The sequence below is a fragment of the Gobio gobio genome, assembly GCF_949357685.1.
Source record: "Gobio gobio genome assembly, chromosome: 15".
NCBI lineage: Eukaryota > Metazoa > Chordata > Actinopteri > Cypriniformes > Gobionidae > Gobio > Gobio gobio.
The window spans coordinates 23,580,972-23,608,471 of NC_137108.1; the positions used below are offsets into that span (position 1 = coordinate 23,580,972).

A 27,500-nucleotide genomic window follows, 5' to 3' on the forward strand; every position below is an offset into this window, starting at 1 on the left:
CTAACAGCTTACACATGATAAACGTCTTTAGCTAGAACAGTTTGGATTGCAACATGCAAAACAGCACCTTTTTTGTTATTTTTTGTTTAATGTGCCTCTGACACATTAGAAGACGGCTCAGATTTTCTATCCATGCTTTACTCGAAAGGGATTTTTCTATGAGCGCTACAAATCTGTACTGCAGAGGCTCACCATGTGAACAGGGTTTAACCCATTTTGATGGCTGTGCCATATTGCATTATAAATTATTAACAGCCAAGGCAGCCCTGCATTATGTCTGCTAAATTATGTTTGCTAAATTATGCGTACTGCACGATTGTCCTCTGGTTTTATAGGTTTTCATTGTGTGTGTGTGTGTGTGTGCATTCGCGTGTGTCTGTGTCTCATATAGGTGTGGTTAACATTAAACATCCAGCGCTGTGAGGTAATGCTTCTCCCTCTTGCTTGGTCAGGGAGTCTCTACAGAATCATTGCAATGATCCAATTCATGTAATGTTGCTGAATTGCATGTTTGTCAGTTATTCCCTTATCTCGTCCCAAGGGATGAAAGCACTGCCCCCCCTCCCATCTCTCCATGCTCAAGCTTTTGCAATTCAGCGTTGCTATGGTAACAGTGTAGACCTGCCTTTGCTTCTTTCTCCCCAAGTTCTTTAGAATCATTCCTTGCCAAAGTTTTTTGCGGCAAAGAAATTGCGGCAGAATTCAATCTTTTTGTTTTCTTCCTTTTCTATCTCTAGGTTTTTTTTTTAATCAACAATGACCAGAACTGACACAAAGTAAGACTACATACATACGAAGGGCTCACAGAGACCAACAGAAGCTTCTCCATTGTGGTCGACCTGTCAGAAGAGAAGCGGGGGAGTAAACGAGTGCAGGAAGGAGAAAAGGAGTGTGCGAGGACAGTCGATGGATGCTGCCCGGATTGAGGGGACAGCACATTCTCATCTGACGAGGAAAAGAAAGATTTCAAAATTGAGTCGAAGGACAGGAACTCGCCATCAGGTAAGCTATTTCGTCCAATCGGGTGACAGCATTGAAAGGCCTTGAGGTTGAGGTTGCATGATTAGAATCAAGTCTGAAAAGAGGGGGTCAGGTGCTTTGCTATAAAAGACAACAAATTGGAGAAAAGATAGATGGGCAATCAGTGATGTTTCTGTATCTCTCTCTCTCTCTTCATTTCCTTCATCTCTTGCTCTCTCCTGTAGGCATGGTGTGTGAGAAGGGCATTCAGATCCTTCTCACCATCGTGGGTGCTTTCGCATCCTTTGGCCTGATGACGGTGGCTATCGGCACAGATTATTGGCTGTACTCGCGGGCGCTCATCTGCAACAGCACCGCCAACAACACACAAGAGGATCCCCATAATAAAGACAAGAAGGATCCCGGGGCCTTGACGCACTCTGGCCTGTGGAGGATCTGTTGTCTGGAGGGTCAGCCACTATCTTGGCTCTTGGTTACATTGTAGGGGTGGCATCTGTGTTTCTGTGCTATCTGTGCACTTATTTGGAGAACAGGAGAGTTAAGATTTATTAACATTTGCCTCCGCTAGGGCAGTCCTATGATGATGCAGTGTTTATACTACAAAAAACACTAGGCCACAGTTTGTAAAACAAACAACATCAAATAGGATATCAAAAATAGTTATGTGACTATGAGAAAATATGTGACTAAATCTTAGATCGGTGATTTCAAAATGGGATCCATGGTGAATACAAATATCTTCAGTAAAAGTTAGTGTTCACTTAATATATCAATTAATTCTATAAATGAATCAATTAATATATCATGTTTATTCTACAGACTCTATGGAAATGATTAGATAAACAGATGTCGTGTATATATAAAAAATGTGTATGCATACACAATTGTTTAAAAGTTTGTGATCTGAAAGATTTGTAAAATTCTTTCTTATGCTCACAAAGTTGCAATTATTTGATCAAAAAACAGTAAAAACAATTATATTACTCTTTAAAATACAGTTTTTTAACCAGTTTTTACCTATTTTTTGTCTGAATTGTGTCAGTGTAACATCCTTCAGATCCTTCAGAACATTTACATTTAGTCATTTAGCAGACGCTTTATCCTGGCTTAATTTAAGCCCTGTCTGTGAAACTGGACCTTAGTGTCTTTGCTGAATAAAAGCATTAATTTCTTAAAAAAACAATCGTACCCCAAACTTTTGAATGGTAGTGTATACATATCTAAAATAATTGCAGTGACAATATAAAATGTTATCTTTATAATATCACACCATATTTATATTTTAAGAGGATAGTCATTTCCTTGGAACATTTTACAGGCATGACAATGTTTCCAATTCCAAAAATATACTAATAAGATTTTTGTTAGTTACTTGAATTATTAATCAAAGGAATAGGATCTCACAAGCTTTACATAATGCATATTATAAATCTTTTTTCATAATCAGAAGTGCCTTTAAATTATTCTGAAATTTGCTAATATGCCTGTATAAAAGAGGAAACCATTACAAAAGTAGTTCAATTCATTATTTAAATTGTATTTAAGGATAATTGTAAATGTACATTATAACACACAGCGTGATAAAACCTACACACATCCTGAACCCTGATATAGCTATTTGCTGCTAAATAGTTTTGAATTTAGAAGCGCGGCACAAAAAGGCCTAATTAAAAGGCTGAGCAGATTGCATTGGGAGGTCAACACAGAGGGACAGCCGTCGCGGTCTAAGGGGCCGTTCTAGCACCTCATGTTCTCACTCATCCTGTGTAATACGCTCTCCGCTCCGCCTGCAGCCAGCCATTGTGCTCTTCTAATTTAGCCTTATGGCTAAGCTCTCTGATAACAAAGCATTCAATTAAAGATAAGCCTGGATTCCCAATCATCATAGCGACGCGGCTTCTTTTTCCGGTCGCCTCTCTTTGTTTCTCTCTCTATCTCATTAAAGCCTCGCATTTCCCTCTTTCTTTGCCCCTTTGGTCACTGCAGTATTACAGCACTCTTGGCATAGTTTAGAGGTCAAGACATCCTTGCTTTCCCGAGGGATTAGAGCCAAGATGGATGCTTAGTAGAAACACAATTAAGAGCAGGTGAAGTGGAAAGCGGACATTTTGGATCTGCATAATAAATGTTGCAGCTAAATCAACCCAAACAGCGAATACTATTGGCCTCGTGATGATAGGTGCACTGATTGTCACATCACCCCAACTCAAAAGATGTGCACACACATGCCGGGCCTATGTCCTGCCCTTCACCTAGGCTCCCCTACTGCTGTAGCAGTCGATAGCAGAGGCTAATGCTACTCTCAAAGCGAATTAATTGCTTTCATGTGTAACGTAGCTCATCGAAAGCAAGGTCATGTTAAGCAGGTAAACTTCCTACTGGAACAATTTAGAATCTCCAGCTTGAATTTCCATACTGGCTTGGTGCTAGTCTTAAGGGGATACTTTCCCCAAAAATGAGAATTCTCTCATCGTTTACTCACCCATCCTAGATGTATGACTTTCTTTCTTCAGGTAAACACAAACAAAGATTTTCCATATAGTCCATAAAGTCCGTATAATGCGAGTGGATGGAACCTTCAAAGTTGACACTTCAAAAATCACAAGCGAAGATGACGGGAATCCGCACGGCCCCAGTGGATGAGTCAATATCCTCTGAAGTGTAAACGATAGGTGTGTGTGAGAAAAATACTAATATTTAAAACTTGTTACACTACAAACCATTGCTTCCGTCTGTCTGTCTGGCTGTTCTGAAGCTCAAGCAAGAAGTGATGCAGAAGCACAGTTTCACAACATGTTGATGTTTATGTCAAGTGTGAACTCATGAATAACATTTGACAGCTGGATGAAAGTGATGCTTTATGGTGTAAAAAGTGTCAAATATTAGTATTTTCCTTACACTTTACCTATTGTTTCACTTCAGAAGACATTGATTCATCAACTGGGGTTGTATGGATTACTGTAGTGTTCACTTAAAAAACACATTTAAACATTTTAAAGTCAATTTGGGAGGTTCCATACTTTCATTACATGGACTCACAGAGATTATTTTTCAAAAAATCTTCCTTTGTGTTCATCTGAAGAAAGAAAGTACATCTGGAACAGCATGAGGGTGAGTAAATGAGAGAATTTTCATTTTTGGTGGAGTATCCCTTTAAAACTCTAGCTGGCCTTTAGGCCGTGTGTCCAACAAAGCATTTTAGCCATCTGAAAATGTCAGGCGCTCTTCTATAAAACATCAAGCTGCAGGCGCTTGAGAACCCTTCGGAGGCGCAGCGTTTTTTTAAGTTGAGACACTGGTTACTGTGATATGGAATACCTGTGGAAGTAAAGTCCTTTGCGCACGAAATATTTCAATACTGTGATAGTCCAGGGATGCCATCTGGTAGAGACATGGATACTCAGAGACAAGCAATAATATCTTGGCCATTGTTCTTCAGTTGTAGTACAAATAAGTGTGGTATTTTCCACACCCCTCCCCCAATGAGATTGGACTGCTGGGTAAAAAAGTGACACTGAGCACTGCGTTTTACTCAAAATTGTACATTTTTCAACTCTCAGCGACCAGGAAAAAGCCACAAAAGTGCTCAGCGTTAAATAGTCGCTCTCACTGCTGGGATTTTTTAAATATATATATATATATAATGTGGCTCTTCCACTCTGGGTGATGCAGACCTGCCAACCAGTATGCCTTTTGCGTGGCAGGTATGCATTTTGACCTAAAAGTACACTGGTATGATTTGTGACTCTAAACTAGTGCAGTTCTCAAGTCAAGCAAGAAGCAGCAGCTTGAAGAATCAGTTGGAAAGGAAGAAAATTAAGAGAGCAATTATACTGTTCAGTAAAGTATAATTATCACTAAATACTTTTTATTTTATTTTACAATACAATATTATTTCTACAGTAATATATTGTTTAATGCTTATAATTGAATAAAATATAAAATATATTTTAATACGTAAAGGGTTACTTCAGCGATTTAGCATTAAGCTTTGTATCAGTAGAAACACAGTAGTATATTCGAATTATGGTACTTTGCCCCTTAATATCCCCCTGAGACGAGAGGATTATGCATTTTATTTCTGGAAAAATATCGCTATTTTGCGTCATCTGAGGATTTTTTGGCCAGAGGCTGCAGACTACAGCCAGTAGAGGGCGCTGTTCCGCATGTTTTCAACTCGCCCACGGTGGAGGGATCTCACTCACAGAATGTAAATGCGCACGGCCGCTCAGATCGGGCATTCATAACGGAGCGGTGCAGAGCACCGTGAGTGTTTCAACTTTTCAATGAATTCCTATGAAAGTTAAGCTTCTATAGGCATGATCTGATAACGCGCCAGACTGGACACGCGGCGTGAATGACTGCCGCGCATACCTCAGCTCAGCTCTTCGCTCTCATGATGAATGAAATCTGACTCCTGCTGCATTTGTGTCGTGACTTTCGTTCGGCTCACTCACACTTTATTGAAAAGACACGTTCAGTTTTTAATTGTAGTGTCTGTTCTCTAACTGAACTAATTATTTTATTACTATGAATATCAAAACAACGTTGGGGGCGGTGCCGCGGTGGGCAAGATATAACCAGTAGCCGTGGCTTTGGGAGTGGCCTCGTAGGGCAGCGAAGCAAATGCATTCTGGGAGTTGTTGTCTTTCATCCACATGAGACAAAAATACATTTTCTGTCTTTTCTCAGTCTAGAAGGCAGCAAATTCAAAATTAATTTCACATTGCTACTACATAAATGACCCAGTTTAAATACACATTCATCTTCCCAGCGCTGAAGTACCCCTTTAATATTGTATAGTCATGTTGAACGGCAACAGTTAGATCTGTGGAACTTTTTAAAAATATGTGCCCGTATTTACAGACAAGGCTTAAGTTAGTCCCAGACTAAAATGCATGTTTGAGCTGTTTTAACTGAAAGAAACTTGCATTGTCATTTCTTAAAATGTGTCAGCACTGTTGTTTTGTCTCAAGATACACACCAGTAAAAAAAATTGTCCTAAGGTACATTTACAAAAGCTACTAATTTAACCTGCGGAATGCTGGCTTAATCTAAGACTTGTCTGTGAAACTGGGCCATACAGTTTTTTTTATATATTTTCCCAAGGTTGGCAGGTCTGGTGACGTGCACTTGATGGCAGTAACAAGGCAATTGCTGCAGTATCTTTAATAAAGAAACAAAATGGTGATGCTAGATTCTCCTACGCTGACACCTTTCCCTTTTGTGCCCTCGTCTCTTTCCTACAGATTAATGTCCATAAGAGGAGGAATATAAAAAGACAAAAACAGCTGTGAAAAGAATCCCCCATACACCTGTCCACCTGTATCTCCCTTCGTCTGTCTCATCAATCCATCACATTCCCACTCCATCAGTCAACACCAGTCATGATGTCCATAGTGCGTCAGTCTGTCTGTCTGCCGTAGGCCCCCAGCACTGGAGCGGGTAGCTATTCACTTCCCGATTGACTCCAGGGCTATATTTCTAGGGTGCATGTGTGTGTGTGTGTGTTTCTCAGTTCCACATCTTAACAAATGAACATAATGAATTAAGAAAATTAGATCTGTATCAGGAGCTACAATACAAAAATGAGTTCCCCCATCTCATTTAAAAAGATTGGATAGCAGATTAAACAATTGAAAAAGATGTGTCAGAACTCTTGTGGCATTTCTAAATGAGATTTCTGAAGGAAGGGTCTGTCTGTCTGTCTCTCGCTCTATCATCTGTCTGTTAGTCAGTCTATATATCTGTCTCTCTATCTATCAGTGTCTATCTCTCTCTCTATCTGTCTCTTGCTCTCTTTCTATCAATCTATATGTCTGCCTATCTAATTGAGCTCACATCAATGCCAGTTTTATTATGAGAAAATAGATATTCCTGCACTGATATTCCACGAGACACTTCTTGTGTAAATACAGTACACACTACTGTCCATAAGTTTGTGGTCACTAAGATTTTTGTGTGTGAGGGTTTTTTACGGAGGCACAGTGATGCGGTTCATTCTCAGTTCAGGATTAACATATGCGCAGTATGTGAGGGTTGTTGTCGGGATGTCTTACCTCTGATGTTCCCGTGTTTTTACTTTGTAGGGGTGAAGCGTGGCGTGTGCTCCCAGATCAACCACTTCCCAGAGGACGCTGACTTTGATCACGATGGAGCAGAATACGTCCTGCGTAAGAGGCTGCCCTTTATTACAGCAACAGAGTTTATCATGACAAAGCAGTTCTGCAGCATGAATGGAATGCAGCAACAGCAATGTCTTTGCACTGGAACAGTTCACCCCAAAATAAAAATAAATTGACATTATTTACCTTCTCCCCCCTTTGTATCGTAACAAATGATTATGTTTTACACATAGAAAAACAACATGTAAATATGCTATAGAGAAAATGATACCTATGCTTCTTTGATGTGACATACTGTAAGAAGAGCTTTTTAAAGTGACATATTGCAGATTCACAATAATTCTGCAGATTCAATCCAACGCTTCATATCCCCTGAAATGCTCCAAGACATTTCTGTGCTACATCTTCCTGTGTGCACGTGTGCATATCACGCGCATAAATGCACACGCACACACAGGTTGGCATTTTGGTTGGTATTTAGATGCCATTTCCTTGCACTGTCCCAGCTTGACTGGTCCCAGATGGGATGCCCAACTGCCAGGGGAACATTTTTCCTCTTGGGCTTTTTCACTGAGAGAGCACATCGGCATAATTTAATTAACCAGGTGCCTCATTTTAGCTTAACATTTATATCTAAAAATGCGTGGAAATACAAATGCACAGTGCTAAAGACCTGAACAGAACTGACTCGCCTGCACTCATCATGTCTCACGCTTATAATGCTCTCCGTCTCTCACCCTCCCATCTGTCTCTCTACCCTGCTATTCTCTCTTTCCCTGCAGGAGTGGTCCGGGCCTCCAACATCTTTCCCATTCTTAGTGCCATCCTGCTGCTAATGGGAGGGGTCTGTATCGCAGCCAGTCGTTTCTACAAGAGCAAAAGGAATATCGTGCTGGGGGCTGGCATTCTGTTTGTAGCAGCAGGTAAGAGTGTGTGTGTACATGTACTGGTGCAGGAGAATCAAATGCAATGTAAGCTAGACATTATATTAAAAATTATATATTACATTTTATATAATACAAAATAATATATTTAATATATGTCCATCTCACGTTGCTTTAGAGATAATATATACTTTAATATAATGTATAGCCTACATGAAGATACACATCTAATTATAAGATACATATATTATATTGTATCACATTATAGCAGACACTTTCATCCAAAATGACATAAAGGGATAGTTCACCCAAAAATGAAAATTAGCCCTTGATTTACTCACATGTATATAACATTCTTCTTTCAGACAAATAAAAGTTATATTAAAAATGTTCTGGCTAATCCAAGCTTTATCACAGTAATAGTTGCTCTGTTTTTGAAGTCCATTAAAAAAATGCATCTGTCCGTCAAATAACGTGCTCCACACGGCTCCAGGGTGTTAATAAAGGCTTTCTGAAGCGAATCGATGCGTTTGTGTAAGAAAAATATCCATATTAAAACATTTATTTCATTTTTTTCTATGGCTCTGCATGAGCCGTCCCCGCGCCATCACTTCCGGCAAATAAGGTCAAAATACATGCAAAATACTGGCGCGATCATAGATATATACATAGATTCCTCATTAGTGCCTATACTCGGATCGGTCGTATGAGGCATCTACGTATATATATATCTTTGATCGCGCGAGTATTTTGACCTTATTTGGCGGAAGTTATGGCGCTGGGAATACTAGATGACATTCGTCTGATAAGAGGTAAAAAAAAATAACAAATACTGTTCGGTTTCTCGCAGAAACCGATCGTTTCGTGTCTTAAGACATCAATGTGTCGCCACGAGCCGCATGGTTTAATAAGGATTCGTATATCTATGTGTTTTTACTCTCATACTCTAAAATATCCCCATTGACATGCATTATACGACTATCACACTGCAACGATTGGAGTTCAAAATCTTAATTTGTGTTCTACTGAAGAAACAAAGACACCTAGATCTTGGCTGCCCTGGGGGTAAGCAGATAAACATAAAAATTTCGTTTTTGGGTGAACTATCCCTTTAATAATAAACATTTTATTAATGATGTTACTTTGGGTAAAAGCGTCTGACATGCGTAAATGAAACTGGTTAAAAACATAATACAATACAATATTCTGCAGCAAAACACTAAATAATGCCAAATAAATGTTAATTGTTTAGTAAACTTTTCAGTAAATATCTTTATACTGATAATACATTTTTATTTGGGGGGGGGGAATATGCTAAATTGACATTATGACATTTGTACCCCAATGTGTGTCCAGTTTATACTGACAACAGAAAACAACAGAATGCATTATAAAATATATTTAATTGCATCTGCCCGTACAGAATTATACACAATTGCCATATTAGACTGTAAATGCTTCTGAATCAAAAGCTGCATATCACCTGAAGCAACAACACATTTTGATCAGTTGGCATGTTTTTGACCCTTGATCTTTAGGCCTGAGTAACATCATTGGTGTGATAGTGTACATTTCTGCCGCTCTGGGTGACATTTCCCCAAAGAAGGACGAGGATAAGAAATGGCAGTACTCCTACGGCTGGTCCTTCTACTTTGGTGGGCTGTCCTTCATCCTAGCTGAGATGGTGGGTGTGTTGGCGGTAAACATCTACATCGAGAAGAACAAGGAGCTCCGCTGTCGCTCTCGTACCGATATCTTTAAGAGCACCACCCACGCCATGCTACGGCTCCCAAGCTACCGCTTCCGCCGCAGATCGCGTTCCAGCTCTCGATCCACCGACCCTTCACGCTCTCGAGACCCGTCCCCCGTGGGTGGCCCTCCGGGGGGTAAGAACTTCGGAATGCCCCCGTCAGCTTTACTTTCCCAAGGGCCCATCTCGGTGTCCACTCTACCCAACCCCCACTCCCGCTCCGCACTGCCAGGGGGCGATATTTCCCTTTACACCCTCTCCCGAGACCCCAAACTGGGTGGTTTAGGAGGGCTGGGCGCCCCTCCACTGTACGGCACGGTGGACCGCGCCACACTATACCAGCTGCACAACTGCTTCCCTAAAGAGAGCGGAGGAGGCGGAGGAGGCATGATGATGAGTGGGACGCTGCCCTCGCTCAAATCCCACAACCCGTCAGTGGTCCAGAATTCTTCCAACTCCAATGCTCCGCTCAGCAACTCCGTCCCATCCTCCCAGCCTCCACCTTTCTCCTCCTCTACAGGGGAGAGGGAACGAGGGATGGGAACGCTGGATAGGCTAGGGAAAGGTGACAGAGAGAGTAACTCCAACACACTAAATAGGAAAACTACACCAGTCTAGACAGATCGAGAGTTGGAGTAGTTGATAAAGTGCAAAAGCGAGAGATAACATAGACGGAAAGACTGGAAAACAACTAAAAAAGGGGATAACTCTCTCTGTATTGACAAATGTTTCACTTTATGAAAAAAAAGATAGAGTAAAAGAATGACAAACATCTCATAATAACAACAACATTCATGTTTTTTTTTTCAGTACTGTTTTATAACACGTTGTTTATTCTTAATGAAACTATAATCATGGGATACTGTGATGTTTATTAATTTGCTTGATTTTAAAGGTGTAGAATTTCCAAGATGACGAAGTGTTGTTGTTATTATGAGTACGTTTGAACTGCTAGCTCTTAACGTTGTTAAATGATTCTAGTTTTTAAACTAGAAAGATAAGATTTTGACTGTGATTCCAAAACGTGATACTGAGCACTGCAGAAACATGAGTGTATTGTGAGAATGAGATTATTATTATTATTATTACAACTAACTTTGTGAGAAGCATTTTATTTATTTTAATGAAAGTTTTATTTTCTACCCTTTGATAACATGCAATTTAGTGTGTAATATCTGTATATCTGTCTTCCAGCTCAGTAAACAGATCAGCACCATAATTGATGGACTGAAACGACAAAGAGTTCAAATGAAAAAGATTTTTATATAAACCTACCATCATATTATTTTTGTTAAAATCACTGTTAGCAGTAGAAGTAGCACTTGTTGAATTGAAAATCTTTGTTTTGGGGCATTACAACATTCCCTCACTTGGTCAAAGAGGGACAGATGATATATTTGTATAGAGAAAATGGTGAATGACATTCAGAAAAGGGACTTCTATCTGAAACTGTGCATTTCAAATGGGCGGGGACAATAAAGGACCATTTGAATTGTAAAGGTCTGCAGTTGGAGGGAGGCTGAAAAAAATACATTTTGAAATGCAAATGTATATTACACATTTCAAAAAAAAAAAAAAAAAAAAAAAGAGTACAGATATTTATTGGAGAGGGCAGAATGGGTGGGCGGGGCTTTTTTCAATATGTATGAGGACACTGTCTTCCTTGAGCTCTGATTGGGCTACACTTGTATGTTGGGGCATGCCCTGTGTCATTTGTGTTTTCCCTCCATTGTGTCATGTGATCATGACAGTATCCCAAAGGCAAAGTTCCCCTCCAAAAAAGAAAAAAAAAGGCTAACAAAAAAACAAACAAACGTTCACTGTGCTGCACCTGACTCCCTTTGAACCCGTCTGCTTCTCTAAATGAGAGATTATATATGTGGACATTCTGCTAACCTTTAACCTTTATTCCATGATCCCAGCCAACAAGAGGTCAACACAGGACATTACATAATAGAGTGCAAATGGGCATCAAATCACAATCTCCTGTAATCGGGGGTCTTTTTTAATTCATAAAAAAATGTGAAAAACTACACACAGACAGCATTTATGTGCTTAGTTATAAATATTACGTAGTGGAGAATAGATATATCTAGAGAAAATATGGTTTATCTTAATGTGTGATAAACTCTAACACTGTATTGCACGGATTTTATATATAAAAGAAACAACAGACAATCTACGAGTGATGTCATTTGTGTCTTTTAAAATCTTGATCCTTAGAAGATAACTTTATTAAGATTGTTTTCTATGGAAGCACATCTTAACCTCAGAGTAAAAAATATAACTAGATAATTGAGAGAGTTTAAAGTGCAAGTCACATTTACGAGACTTAAGGTTGCAAATGTTCAGTCACAATTATGAAAAATAATGTCGCGATTGTGAGATATAAAAAGTCGGAAATACATATACTTTTTTTTTTACTCTGGGGACAAAATGAGCTTTCATTATATTATAATACAGTGATTCTCAACCAATATTATTTCAAATAAAAGCATTAAAATAATCGAGAATAAAAAATCTAGATATTTCTCATTTTAATTAACATCCTCAATTGTTTTTTTTTTCTCTTAAAGAGCGAAAACACTCAGGGTATTTGAAAACCTGTATATATTTTGTTTTAATTAATTGTTACATTTATATAGCGCTTTTCTAGGCACTCAAATCGCTTTACATAGAAGGGGGGAATCTCCTCATCCACCACCAATGCGCAGCATCCACCTGGATGATGCGACTGCAGCCATATTGCGCCAGAACGCCCACCACAAACCAGCTGATTGGTGGAGAGGAGACAGCGTGATGAAGCCAATCATATATATATATATCCTGTATATATATATATATATATGGGGATGATTAGGAGGCCATGATGGACAGGGGCCAATGGGCAAATCTGGCCAGCATGCCGGGGTTACACCCCTACTCTTTATCGAAGGACATCCTGGGATTGAGAACATCCATTTTTCTAGACCTGGAAAAGTTGTGTATATTTATCAAATTCCATGGATATTTTTTTAATGAATATACATTTTTCTAGCTATGTCATGCTATACATTTTTAGAAATTGCGTGTAAAAATCCATATCCTTAAAGTCCCTGTAAAGGCAATTCTGAGATTTGTTTCTAAACACATTATAAATGTTAGAAATGTATTGCTGAAACACATTACAAAGACTGTGAACTATGAAGTACTTCCCGGATTTTTTTATGATTCAAATTTGGCTGGGTGGTTAATAACACATTTATCTGTGGTGTGAGGAACTCAGAACACATGTTTAGTTTTGACTTTACAGGGACTTTAATCCTTATCCAGTAAATAACAAACAAAAGGTTATTTGGGGCCTTTGAATATTGTAAACAATGGAGGGTCATGGAGTCAAAAAGGTTGAGAACCACTGTTCTAATAACTACAAAAACTAAAACCTAATACTCTAAAACTAAAAAATATTTTGCAGAATAATTTGGTCATTTGGAAGATGATTATTGACCTATTTTTTCCTAATTTCCAGGAACCATCAAACACCACCCAAGTTCTTTTACTATTGGAAGGCTATCGAGTGTTTTATCATACCCACCCCACAAACATGCACTCATTTCTGTCCAGAGCAACAATTAATGACACTGTGAGAGCAGATCCTGTTTTATTCCCCCCGTTTACTCGGACACATAAAAAGTGAAAGAACAGCCCGCTAGTCTGACAGGCTATATATACTAGCAGACCTCTGGCTTCAGTGTCAACCTACAGGCTCCAATTTCCCTAGTCCTGCACCCACCCATACTCCCCCCAGCTGATCAAGCCACACACTCTTATGCTACAGACCCAATACACATTCACAAATTAAAAGGGCCATTTATAAGCATGCTGTAGGACACGTCGAGGAGGTTGCTCCAGAAACACCCCCTCGCCACCTGTCCTTTCTGCGGTTTGAGGATATCTAGATTGTTTTGCACAGGATGGAGGCTTTAGATAGACTGGACGAGAGACATGCAGATTACTGAGGCCCAGACCTTTCCTCACTTCCCAAATGTACTGGCACTGTATTCACAAACACTCGGGTGGGAGGGGAGGAACGGGACGGCAGACGCAGGGAAACAGCAGCTCCACCCAAACCCTAGGAGACACCCAAGAGCGATCAACATCGAGAGAACGTCGAGGGTGGGCATAGTTGACATACCAGGATAATATTTCTCATCCACTTCAACATGATGTGCTTAGATGAGCAATGCACTAATTTTAGACTGAGCGAGCGGCAAAAGAGAAGGAGTGAGATTAAGGAACAAGCGAGGAAAAGAGTGCAGGAGACTGTCTTAGGTGAAAGAGATTTAATCCTCAAGCAAAACTAGTGAACTAGAAAGAGTGTGACGAACAACCAAGTGAAGAACAGATATAAGAAAGGAGGAGATGAAGAAGGTTCAGTGAAGGACAGTGTCTTCGGTATAAGAACAAGGCGCTCTCATATCGACTGGAGAACAATATAAACACATTATTTACATAACAAATGTGGCTCAACGGTATCATCCACATCAATATATTTCATTCATCATTTTCATACACACGCATCTGTTTTATATGTATAGTATTAAGCATCATTTTACCTAATGTAAATTAAATCTATGCATGGAAATCTATGACACCTAATCTGCTGATTACTTTGTTCATTGAAAACCAGCAGAAAAGACCAGTATAAAGTGATGCCAAAAAGTCAAAAGGACATTTAAATGCATAAATACTGCATTGTATAGTAAAAAAACAAATCAAACTTTTTAGAGAAAGAAGGCACAAAAAGTTGCTATAGGTTTATAAAACAATAGACTTTTACATTTTTAAATGTGTCCAAAAGTGTTACTTTTTAGGATCACTGTAGCTGGTCACCAGCATATGTTGTTATGCTAATGTGCTGATGTCCCCATTAGACTTTTTAATTAGCTTATAGCTAGACTTTGTTGGTCAACCAGCTTCACCATAAAGATAATTCTGGTCAACGAAGCTCAACTGCCAAGTTTTGCTAATAAAAGGCATGGCTATGATGGTTCACAAGCCACCACTAACTAGCATACACTAACTTGGAAAGCTGATATTTTCAGCCAGGAAATCCTGGTTAAGGCCCGTTCACACGAAGGATGATAACTATAACGACTTTAACTACAATCATTCTAAAGGCCGTTCACAAAAAAAGGCAATAACCATGACTATAAAGTTTTAAGAAATGTTTTAATTCTACGGCAATAGGGAAGTTCCGTATCTATAACGATAACGACACAGGAATGTTATCATTGGAATCCCTTTTTCCAGATGATAAACGATAAAACATTGGCAAACAATCGGAATCCACCAAACTTTAAAGTCGGCATGAAATGGAAGTTGCGATAGTCTTTTCTTCCCTATTGTGATGTATATGAAATGGCCTCTGGAATGAGAAAAATGTAGGGTGGGATTTGATTTCATCCTTCGGAAACTGATTGGATTGTAGGAAGTTGGGCGTTGCTAACTAAATAGAGGCAGATCTGAATGGCAGTTTGCAGTCAGTTGTGGAGGATATTTAGCCCCACTCTCCGCCGAGACATTCATCATGAAGAGAACAGACGTTGTTTCAAGGGGAAGGGAGGTAAACGTTTTTGATTAAAGATTACAAGGGCATATGTATTTTTAAAAAAATAATAGGATGTTCACAGATATATCATTTATCATAAGCACAGCAACATTCTGTAAAAATTTTGATTTCATGGTGACTTTAAAGAGCTCACGCATTTAAAGGAATAGTTCACCCAAAAATGAACTTTCTGTCCCTCATGTCTTTCCAAGCCTTTCATTCATCTTCAGAACATGAAGATATTTTTGATGTAATTGAGTGATTTCTGTCCCTCCGTTGACACTTACACAACTGACACTTTGACGCTTCAAAAAGTTCATAAAGAGATCATTAAACTGATCCATATGAGCGGTTTAGTCCACATTTTCTGAAGAGACACGATCACTTTTATGATGGAACAGATTTAATTTAGGCTTTTATTCACATATTCGTCAACGCACACGTCAGTTGTAGTATACGGAAGCTCAAGCATGTTCGCTTGACGTGCGAGAACCATTGAGGTTCATTCTCGTGTTACACCATTTGAGCTTCAGCAAGGACCAATGAGGTTTGTTCTCGCAGGTTCGGTTGAGCTTCTGTTTATGTTCACTGATCAATGTTTATGTATGTGAATCAAAGCATAAATTCAATCTGTTCTGTTTCATCACAAAGCAATCGCATCTCTTCAGAAAATTTGGACTAAACCGCTCAATTCATATGGATAAGTTTTATGATCCCTTTATGAACTTTTTGAAGCATCAAAGTGTCAGTTGCATAGCTGTCAATGGAGGGACAGTAATCTCTCGGATTTAATAAAAAATATCTTCAGTTGTGTTCCGAAGTCTTACAGGTTTGGAACAACATAAGGGTGAATTTTCATTTTTGGGTGAACTATCCCTTTAAAGGTACAGATGGAAAAACTGCAGTGCACAGTTTATAATAAACAGAATGTATCATGCGTTGGTGCGGACGCTAATATCGTTATTGGTTTAACTTTATTTGGATCGTCCATTTAACACATTCTGTTGACTTTAAGTAACGTTGCACCAACATGAATTCTCAGATGGTTAGTACAGTATTAGTAGACTGGTAGGGTTAGAATAAGTTGACATGTAGTAGCAAAGTTACTTATAGTCAGTAGATGTCTGTTGGAGGACAGTAAAGAGTTAGCAGATATTAAGCAGACAGTGAGTTAACTAATGAGTTAAAATAAGTTGACATGTAGTTGCAAAGTTACTTATAGTCAACAGAATGTCAAACAGAATAGTAAGCAGAATGATATCATGCTTTGGTGTGGATACTAAACTGTTATTTTATATTTATCTTTATAGATATTGTTCTTGGTGTGAACAGACCTTTAGTGTAGATAGGATGGCCTATTTAAAAAAAAAAAAAAAAAAACTTTTACACTTTCAACCTGCAGAAACTATCAGTCAGAAAGTCAGTTTTACATAGCAAGTAATTAAAATCAGGTTTCTTATACAAATCAGCAATGCAGATAAATGAACAATGCATAATAGCACAGCATTTAGTGTAAATGAAGCCTTTAAAGATAGTAAACAGATCTGTTGGTCACTGATTTTATGTACAGAGCCATCATAGAAATATCAGTTCAAATTCAGTGTGTGTGTATTATAATCTTATTCATAAGCATTCCTAATGCAGGTTTTTGCGAAACATTATAAACATTCGCTTTTGAGAGTCCTTTCCATCATCAGTTAATCTCCACAAGCAGCATAAGAGTGTAAAAGATCTTCTGCTACTTAACTCACTGGCAGTCCTTCTGACACAGCTAGGCATCACTACTGCTCGGCTGACGAAAACATTTATCCATGGGGTTGTAGGGGAGGGAAAGCAACAGGAACATAAGACCTCCAAAAATGAGAATGGCCCCAGCCGAGGCAATACACGCCACTGACCAGGACAGCTCGTGATGGAGAGGGATACTGTGATCGCTTGCCAATAAAGCCAGCACAGACTGGTGGAAAACAATGATGGACAACAGGACCAGGACACCTGGGGAAAGTGGAGAGATGAAAGGTCATTTCATTTAAAGGAACAGGTTACCTTTTTCGATTCAGCATGAAAAATTTAGAAGCAGAATTATATTTGTAGTTGAGCACGGTCTATTTTAGCTTGTAACAGCAGTCACTTCATACTGTGATGAAGGGATATTTTAATATATAGACATTTCAAGTTGTAGTTCAATTAGGGTGTTTTTTAGGGATGCACCGAATGTTCGGCAAACCGAAATTATTCGGCCGAAAATAGCAAAAATTGCACTTTCGGTGTTTGGCCGAATAAGTGAAAAGACCGAATACATTTTTGACCGAATAAGACGTTTTTGATGACGCGATCAAATATAGCAACCAGCGCGTGTGAGAGAGAGGCACGCACGCTTCTAAATGCAGCAAACATGTCGGAAGAGTGGAAGCATTAAAGTGTCCGAGATTGACGCAAAAATGGGCGTTTGCAGACACTGTCTAAGCACCCTCAAATGCAAGCAAGAGCACCCTCAGTTGATACTGTAATAATAATATATTGGCAAATGCTCCAGTGCATATTTGTGTCTGTAGAACGTCAAATGTATCAATTTACAGCGTGTTTCTGCAGCGGTGACAGGCTCGCAAAACCTCTCATGAACAAACAAACAAAGTGTAGACCCGAATTGACGGCAGTAAGATATTCATTGTGCATTGTTAGCAGCTTCATTGAACTTTGTACTTTGTGAGATCGCGATGAACTGACATAGCGACAGCGTTTAGTGGTTGTAAATGGAGCGGTCTTGGCTTGCTTTCGAGTCTACAGTCAATATAATCTATTGAATAAAACTATGGTTTTTCATGTTGCAAAAAGGATTAATGGCCAATTGCACACGGTAAAGTTCCGAAAGTGACAGTGAAATAGTAACGCATTAAAGCAATGTAAAGGCGGACTAATAGATTAATAGAAAAATATTTGTTGCAAAATATTTTTGAAATTCTAAATAATCTTAAATGTCTCGCTGTAAACTCACAGCTGTGGTGGAGCCGTTGCTTAGCCTACATCTGCACTTTAATAGAGCACCCTCAGTGATTTCAGAAGCAGTCTCAGTGATTTGATTATGATACCTGTTGGCATAATAGGCCAAAGATAAGATAAGATGGCCAAATAAAAATAGTTTTATTTTACTTTTTTAATTTTAAGTTATATTGTGCTTTGCATGTCTGCTGGAATGCTAAAAAATGTTCAGTGTTAAATAAATATTTTTAAATTGTAGTTTTGTAATTTATTTTTCTTTAAAAAAAGCAAGACAAAATAGTAAAAGGCTATTTAATTTGTGCAATCGTGAAAAAATAGCAAAACAAATGGAATTTTTTTTTTTTAAACGCGTTCGGTATTCAGCTTCGGCCTTGGGCCAAATGTTTTATTATTATTATTATTCGGCTTTCGCTTCATCCAAGAATTTTCTTTTAAGTGTAGAGCAATCCCTGGCTACTTGATTCTGATTTAAATACATGAATTCAGGGACGAGTTTGAGTCTCTTTCGTGATTTTTGATTCTCATTAAAAATCTGTTCATAAGAGTGATTTGTTTATGAATCGGACATCACAGCTTGCGCTGTGATCATGTTCAAGGTTTCGTGCAGGAAACGCTGTAAAGGGGCCGTTCACACAGAACTATTCCACTGAGCTACTTTTCCATTGTTTATAATTGTAAACACGTGCAAGTCGGATGTCTTTAACTGTTGTGCTCAAGTCTCGCATCATTTGGAGCGTCTCGCGCATGACACAGCATTCTAAAAACGTGGAGCTCAAATTCAACTTTTTAAAAAATGCCTCTAGACCAGGAGTCTCCAAACTCTGTCCTGGAGGGCCACTGTCCTGCAGAATTTAGCTCCAACCCCAAATAAACACACCTGAACCAGCTAATTAGTGTCTTACAGGGCCCTGGTTAGACACTGATTAGCATGTTCAGGTGTGTTTAATTGGGGTTGGAGCTAAATTCTGCAGGACAGTGGCCCTCCAGGACCAAGTTTGGAGACCCCTGCTCTAGACCTTAAAGGGTTAGTTCACCCAAAAATATGTCATTAATGACTCACCCTCATGTCGTTCCACACCCGTAAGATCTCCGTTCATCTTCGGAACACAGTTTAAGATATTTTAGATTTAGTCCGAGAGCTTTCTGTCCCTCCATTGAAAAGGTATGCACGGTATACTGTCCATGTCCAGAAAGGTAATAAAAACATCATCAAAGTAGTCCATGTGACATCAGTGGGTTAGTTTTTTGAAGCATCGAAGCTCGGGCGCACCAGATAACACGTCCGCTGCGTCTTACGTCAGAAGCATCACTGCGGAGTCGTGAACGCGGATTGACAACCGACCGGTTATTTGTGATATTTGGACTAAAATGTATTTTCAATGAAAATTTTCAATTTCCAAAAACCCACTGATGTCACATGGACTACTTTGATGATGTTTTTATTACCTTTCTGGACATGGACAGTATACCGTGCATACATTTTCAATGGAGGGACAGAAAGCTCTTGGACTAAATCTAAAATATCTTAAACTGTGTTCCGAAGATCTTACGGGTGTGGAACGACATGAGGGTGAGTCATTAAAGGGTAACTTAAGTGATTTAGCATTAGGCTTTGTATCAGTAGAAACCCCATAGTATATTTGAATTATGGTACTTTCCCCCCTCATATCCCCTTGACACGAGAGAATTATGCATTTTAATATCGTCATTTTGCGTTATCGGAGGATTTTTTGGCCAGAGGCTGGAGACTACAGCCACTAGATGGAGCTGTTCCACATGTTATCAAACCGCCCATAGGGAGAGATCTCACGCACAGAATGTAAGACACAGACGGCCGCACAGACAATCATAACGGATCATCACAGATACTCAGCGCGGTGCAGAGTAAAGCGAGTGTTTCAACTTTTCAATGAATTCCTGTGATAGTTTAGCTTCCATATGCGATCTGAAAACGTGCCAGACTGGCGCTTAACGTTACCTCAGCTCTTTGTGATGAATGAAATCTGACACTGCTGCGTCTGTGCCGTGACTTTCGTTGGGCTCACTCACACTTTAGTGAAAAGACACGTTCACTTTTTAATTGTAGTGTCTGTTCTCCAACTAAACAAAATGATTGTATTACTATGAAGATCAAAACGACGGTGTACAGAGTGGCCTCGTAGGGCAGCGAAGCAAGTGCATTCTGGGAGTTGTTGTCTTTCATCCACATGGGACAAAAATACATTTTCTGTCTTTTCTCAGTCTAGAAGGCACCAAATTCAAAAATAATTTCACATTTCTACTGCATAAATGACCCAGTTTAAATACAAAGCTTAATGCTAAATCACTGAAGTTACTCTTTAATGACATAATTTTCATTTTTGGGTGAACTAACCTCTTAACTATAAATAACGTTGCACCTACATGTCTACTAACCTTCAACAGTAAATAAAACACCATCAGAGGAAACAGCCAATTAGCCACGTGGGTTTAATGTTCGCTGCATCAGAATTTATTTTGCCAATGCGTTTCCATTTCCCATTATTCGCATCAACTCTTTTTTCCAAGTCAAAAAGTACCTCAAGTGAGCGTAAAAACTTTTGCAAATTAAGGGATTTTCACTTGTTTCTGATGTGATTCTTCAGAATGCGCATTAAAACGGTGGGATAGAAACATAGCTACTGGACCCAATAGACATTCTACTGGCTATAAGTAACTTTGCAACTAAGTCAACTTATTCTAACCCTACCAGTCTACTAATACTCTGATGGTTACTAGGTTACCAATACCACCCTCACAGTGGCGGTTCTAGACCACGGTAACTAGGGGGGCCAGGGAGGGGCCACTTGTGCTTTTAGGGGGCACACGTTAACATTTATCTTAATCAGTAGTTAATTAGGTAGTTCACCTAAAAATGAAAATTCTATCACCATTTACTCACCCCAATGTTGTTCCAAATATGACTTTCTTTTGTTGAACACAATATTAACTTATTTATTTTATTAAACTGTTGTATATGATCAGTAGGCTATCGCATTTGCAGTCATGCTATTCTGGGTAGAAAAACAGAACTTGTGTGATATTGCACTCGTTACTCATGTTATATTGCTTAGTCTATCATGATGTAAATGTGAGGGCGTTTTCACACTGGCAGTTTAGTTCGAATGTGATGTGTAATGTGAAAGTTATCATGACTCGGGTGAGCTGAGCTCAGGGGAACTGAATTTGAGACTGCCTGAAGGAGGTGCTCTGAGCTTGAAGCTCAAATTGCGCTCGAGCTGTGCCGCGATTCATGGGAATATGAAAGCAACAGCTAACATAAAACCAGAGGGCCAGTGGCGGACCACTGGAGGCAAAGTTGGCGGCCCGCTGGCATTTTGCTCATTGTTTTCCTAGCGGACCACCAGCGGCAGCCACCACTTTTCCGACAGTGCTCCGCTACCGAGCCGCTGGTTTATATGACATGTTTTCTGGCCGCCCACGGACAATCCACGGGTCATGATTCACAACTGGGTAATTATAGTTAGATTCAATATAATATTATTTTATGCAATAATGAATCAAAAACAAAATACACATCTGCTAATAACCATTGTATATGTATTTTATTGGATAGAGGCAACACAAATGCGTAACAAGCTCGGGTGCGCAAGAAAAGTAACCTGCGCATGCATTTTATCAGATGACGATGTATTTAGTTCAATAAAACACATGTAGGCTAAGGGATGATAGTGTTGATGATTTACCTTGGATACGAGCGAGAGGGAGCCTGCGGTGTATTCGCGGTTTAGAACGCGCTCTGACGCGGACCACAACAAACGTGCCCAGTGTAAAAACGATCTGAGACTAAAACTCAAACGGGCATTTTTGCCGCATATCTTGAATTTTATGGACATTCTAACTAAGAAGCACTGAAATGGTTTGGTTAACGACATTCTAACTAATACAGGTTTTGGAACAACACGAGGGTGAGTTACATTAGGTGTTTTTATTTTCTTTTTGGGGGACCTAACCCTTTAACTTATTCCCGGATTATTGAAAGTCTTTTTTATTTGGCCATATACTGTATCACTCTGCAGTCTCTACACGTGAAGTAAAATAATTTCAAGTTCATTTATTTATTTGAAAAGTAATGTATCTGTAATATGATCATGCATGCTCAATTTATAAAAGTAAAACTAAACCATTTATTTTACATGTTTTGTAGCCTTCCTGCTCTGTTAGCGGACTCTTCGCAAAGTTAGCATAGACATAAAAACAAACATCTAATACTCTATAAGCAACACTGGACAATTGGATAAAATAATATTATTTCTCGCTATATGTGAACAAGACTGAAATTATATTATTTTCTGTATCTTTTCTGTATGCCTATCTGTCATTTTCGCACATGAATGGTTCTTTCATTGCGTTGGTCATAATTTATCTTTGGCTGCATCTTCCTAATTCGGAATATGATCAAAGATTACATATGTGGACGTGTTCAGAGAAATTAGCCATTGAAAAAATATATTTTAACTAGCCTACAAGTAGGCTAAATGAACGAAATGACTGATAGGACGAAATTCACTGAATTCAAAGTCGTCAAGTCAGTAAAATGAATCTACAGTAGCCTATCACTGCTGCGTATGGGTGAAGTTACACACAACACAACGTGTATAAAGAGAGCTTATTTTATCTATAATCAAGTGCATAGCAACCATTATAGCCCGTGTTTTACAACTATTTGAGCGAATGCAGACTGAGTGACATATCATTCATAAACAGACTACATGCGTCCCACAGCGCGCAGCCTCCTCATTGCTTCTCTGCATTGGTTATTGGTTATGACACAATAAAGTGCTCTTTTCATCACACACCGCCACAGCAAAAACCGCACATTGCAACCAGTTTCACAAAATTGTTTGGTGCCATATGATTCCAAATTTACGGGGGCCAGAAGGGGGGCCAAGCTTGTTGACACAGGGGCACCGGCCCCCCTGGCCACCCCCCTAGAACCGCCACTGCACCCTCATCTGCTAGAACAACTTGTTTAGATGGAAACCCAGCTACTGACCTGCGCCTTGCTTTTTTAACAGGTTTCTTATGATCTTATGATGAGGTATCTTATGAAACCACATTATGAACACACAATTTACTTGACTGTCGCCAATGGCAACTACATTTAAAATTATTGTTGCAAGTTTTTACTTATTTTCTATTTTAGTTTCAGTCTGGAGCTGCATGGGACTATGAACACGATATAGAGTGGTGCAGTCACTTTGTAAGCCAATCTGCAGTTAGCCTCAGAGTGGTTCCCTCGACAAAAACCCAATAGGATTTTCCCATAGGCTTTTGGATTATATATTAAAAAAAGTTTATGATACTTACACGTTTTGTCCATCAAGATAATTTTCGAACTTTTATGAATTTTGAAGCCTAAAGGCAGTGACCAGAAGTAAAAAAACTAAACGTAGGCTATAAACGAACAACACCACGGTCGCTCGACTTCAACGTCATCATCACTAAGCAAAAACGTCACTGGTCAAGCAAAACGTCACTGGTCCCACTCATCGTCTTAATCACACACTAGATTTAATTATATCACATGGAACCAACCCAACCGATATAGATATTATAACGCAAAGTGATGATGTCACTGACCATTACATGGTAACTTGCATACTGCGTACTGCTGAAATCTGTCATGTTGCGCCACGTTATCGGCCAGGCAGAACAATCCTTCCAACCACTATAGATAGATTCTCAAATACCTTACCTGATCTGTCTCAGCTGCTAAGTGAACCCAAACAAACAGATGAACTAGAGGAAATTACTAGCAGTATGAGCACCATTTTCTCTAGTACATTAGAAATTGTTGCACCAAATAGATTAAAAAAGGTTAGAGAGAAAACTAAAGCACCATGGTACAACAGTGCTACACATGTTATCAAGAGAGAAACTCGTAACTTAGAGCGTAAATGGAAACAAACTAATTTAGAGGTCTTTAGAATCGCGTGGAAATATAGTATATCACGTTATAAAAAGGCCCTAAAAGCAGCCAGGGCTGAGCATCTCTGCAAAAACTAATAGAAAATAACCAAAATAATCCAAGGTTTTTATTTAACACAGTGGCTAGACTAACAAATAAACAGGCATCGCCTGAGCAAAATATTGCGTTGCAGTTTAGTAGTAATGATTTTATGAATTTCTGCACTGAGAAAATAGAAAGCATCAGAAACAAAATTGTAAATGTACAATCTTTAATGATGTCTTATGATTCAACCGCAATTATCGCCCCTCAAGAACTACTACACCGCTTTACAACTATAGGACAGGAAGAGCTAAATAAACTTATCATTGCATCTAAACCAACAACATGTTTATTAGATCCAATACCCACTAAACTACTGAAAGAGTTGTTACCTGTAGTGGAAGAGCATCTTCTCAATATTATTAACTCGTCTTTATCTTTAGGTCATGTTCCAAGAATATTCAAGTTGGCAGTCATAAAACCTCTCATTAAGAAGCCACAATTAGATCATAATAACCTAGCAAATTACAGACCAATTTCAAATCTTCCATTCATGTCTAAAATACTAGAAAAAGTTGTGTCCGCTCAATTGTGCTCTTTCTTAAAAGAAAATGATATCTATGAAAAATTTCAATCAGGATTCAGGCCGCATCACAGCACAGAAACCGCGCTCGTTAAAATCACAAATGATTTACTTATAGCTTCTGACCAAGGCTGTATCTCAATACTAGTTCTACTCGATCTTAGTGCTGCGTTCGATACTATAGATCATAAAATACTATTAGATCGACTTCAAAATTACACTGGTGTTCAGGGACAGGCATTAAACTGGTTTAGATCGTACTTATCAGACCGCTACCATTTTGTCTGTCTAAATGGGGAAAAATCAAAGATAACGTCAGTAGACTATGGGGTGCCGCAAGGATCCGTGCTAGGCCCTCTGCTATTCTCAATATATATGCTGCCACTTGGTAATATTATAAGAAAACATGGAATTAATTTCCACTGTTATGCTGATGACCCTCAATTATATATTTCATCACGAACTGATGAAAACGCTAAATTATCTTAGCTGACTGACAGCGTGTGTTGAAGATATTAAATACTGGATGACATGTAATTTTCTGCTATTAAATTCAGATAAAACAGAGGTATTACTTATTGGTCCAAAAAACTGCCCACAAAACAACTTTAACTTGGAAGGATGTCCTGTCACTTAATCCACTACAGTAAAAGACCTGGGTGTTATATTAGACCGCAACTTGTCTTTCGAAAATCATATTTCATATGTTACAAGAACGGCATTTTTCCACCTTAGAAACATTGCTAAGCTACGTAACATGCTATCTATTTCTGATGCAGAAAAGTTAGTTCATGCATTCATGACCTTGAGACTAGATTACTGTAATGCTTTATTAGCTGGTTGTCCTGCATCATCAATAAACAAGCTACAGTTAGTCCAAAACGCAGCTGCTAGAGTTCTTACTAGGTCAAGAAAATATGATCATATAACACCAATTTTATCATCTCTACACTGGTTACCTATTAAGTTCCGTATCAATTACAAAATATTGCTACTGACCTATAAAGCCCTAAATGGTTTAGCTCCAGTGTATTTAACGGATCTTCTATCGCCCTACAATCCATTGCGCTCTTTAAGATCACTACACTCCAGGCTTCTGGTCATTCCTAGGATATCTAAGTCCACTAAAGGAGGGAGGGCATTTTCACATTTAGCTCCTAAACTCTGAAATAGTCTTCCTGATATTGTTCGAGGTTCAGACTCGCTGTCCCAGTTTAAAACTAGATTAAAGACGCATCTCTTTAGCCAAGCATTCACATTATAATTACCTTTTATACTACAGTTAAATTGGATCAAAAGCATTAATATTCTGAACAGCAGCTATGCTAATTATTTCCCATCTGCTTTTCTGTTGTTATCTCGGGACACTAGTCCCGAGTTAACTAGTTCGTCAGCTCCAGTTTGTATCCAGCCTCTCATGGAGACTTCAGATGCCCCAACACCTGTGATGAGACGACTTGACGCCTGTGAAGAGACGACTCAACGCCAGCGTTATGGCCTAAATTAATACATGATTGAATAACTTATTCTAACATTTTTCTTTAACATTCTCTTTCTAACATTTTTCAATGTACATTTATGAAATGCACTTTCTGTAAAGCTGCTTTGAAACAATGTGTATTGTGAAAAGCGCTATACAAATAAATTTGAATTGAATTGAATCACTAGCTTCCGACAGCTCTTTCAGTTATCATCTAAAAACATCTTCCCAGAAATGTTGAGTTTGAATAGTTTATAAGAGCAAAATTATGAGCATAATGAGGCTGTAAAAGCGGACTGCGTTTACCTGTTCGGCGTGATGACGTTTAATCTCCTCAACTGCCTCTGTAGTCCCATTTAGCCACTTGTTAGCAACCGCATTTTTCAAGACGCGCAACAGCTTAAAAAAAATCACAAGTGGGGTAATACTGATGTATTTTATGTTGTAGAATAAAACGTGAAAGTGTCTTGAGCTTGTGTTCACCACAAACCTTATTTCAGCCTTTTAACAAAAATCCCATTTAAAAAAAACACTGACCAGAAGTGCTAAAAATGCTAAATCGTTTCTGTGTTTTTGCCGACAAAGTGATGTGTCCACCACTCCTGCACCACTCTATACTTCAAGCGCAATTAAAGAACAAACTGGTGTGAGATCCTGTCAATAAAATCAGGTAACAGCTTGCAAAAGTTAAGCTTCTGGAAAACACCTTCAAACTATCTTTAGTCCATGCTGATTACGTAATAGGTAGGATTGCTCTGGGTCTCCAGAAATCTTCTCTGGTTTATTTCTTCTGTTTAGTCTGTTGAAGAGCTGCGTTATAGTAGAAATTGAAGTTTAACTGAAGTCATTTGAATTTTTTCATGTATACTGCAAAGCTGCTTGCTTTAAAGCATTCTATTGTATGAAGTGCTATATAAATAAACGTGACATGACTTGACTGGAGTGCCGAATTGCAGAGCTGGTGCAAACATATCCACACCGCTATGATCAGATGTTTTCTTAACTGCTGTTTTCTTACCGCTGTTATTAGGGCCCGAGCACCGATGGTGTGAGGACCCTATTGGAATTGCTCCGTTTCTTTTTGTTGTGTTTTTTTGTCATCGATGGGAAAGCAT

General features: G+C 38.9%; 2 protein-coding genes across 2 annotated transcripts in view; one reads left to right on the forward strand and one right to left on the reverse strand.

The window, feature by feature from the left end:
- Positions 1–11,900, forward strand: part of cacng8b (calcium channel, voltage-dependent, gamma subunit 8b) — a 49,374-nt gene extending 37,474 nt beyond the window's left edge. Inside the window, exons 2-6 of the mRNA XM_079836946.1 lie at positions 738–1,002; positions 1,206–1,430; positions 7,071–7,154; positions 7,889–8,029; positions 9,529–11,900. Of these exons, the coding sequence (XP_079693072.1) occupies positions 1,208–1,430; positions 7,071–7,154; positions 7,889–8,029; positions 9,529–10,358 (1,278 nt within the window). The 5' untranslated portion in view covers positions 738–1,002; positions 1,206–1,207 and the 3' untranslated portion in view covers positions 10,359–11,900. The remainder of the gene's footprint in view (positions 1–737; positions 1,003–1,205; positions 1,431–7,070; positions 7,155–7,888; positions 8,030–9,528) is intronic.
- A 2,149-nt stretch (positions 11,901–14,049) lies between these two features.
- Positions 14,050–27,500, reverse strand: part of cacng6b (calcium channel, voltage-dependent, gamma subunit 6b) — a 28,783-nt gene continuing 15,332 nt past the window's right edge. Inside the window, exon 5 of the mRNA XM_079837008.1 lies at positions 14,050–17,325. Within this exon, the coding sequence (XP_079693134.1) occupies positions 17,102–17,325 (224 nt within the window). The 3' untranslated portion in view covers positions 14,050–17,101. The remainder of the gene's footprint in view (positions 17,326–27,500) is intronic.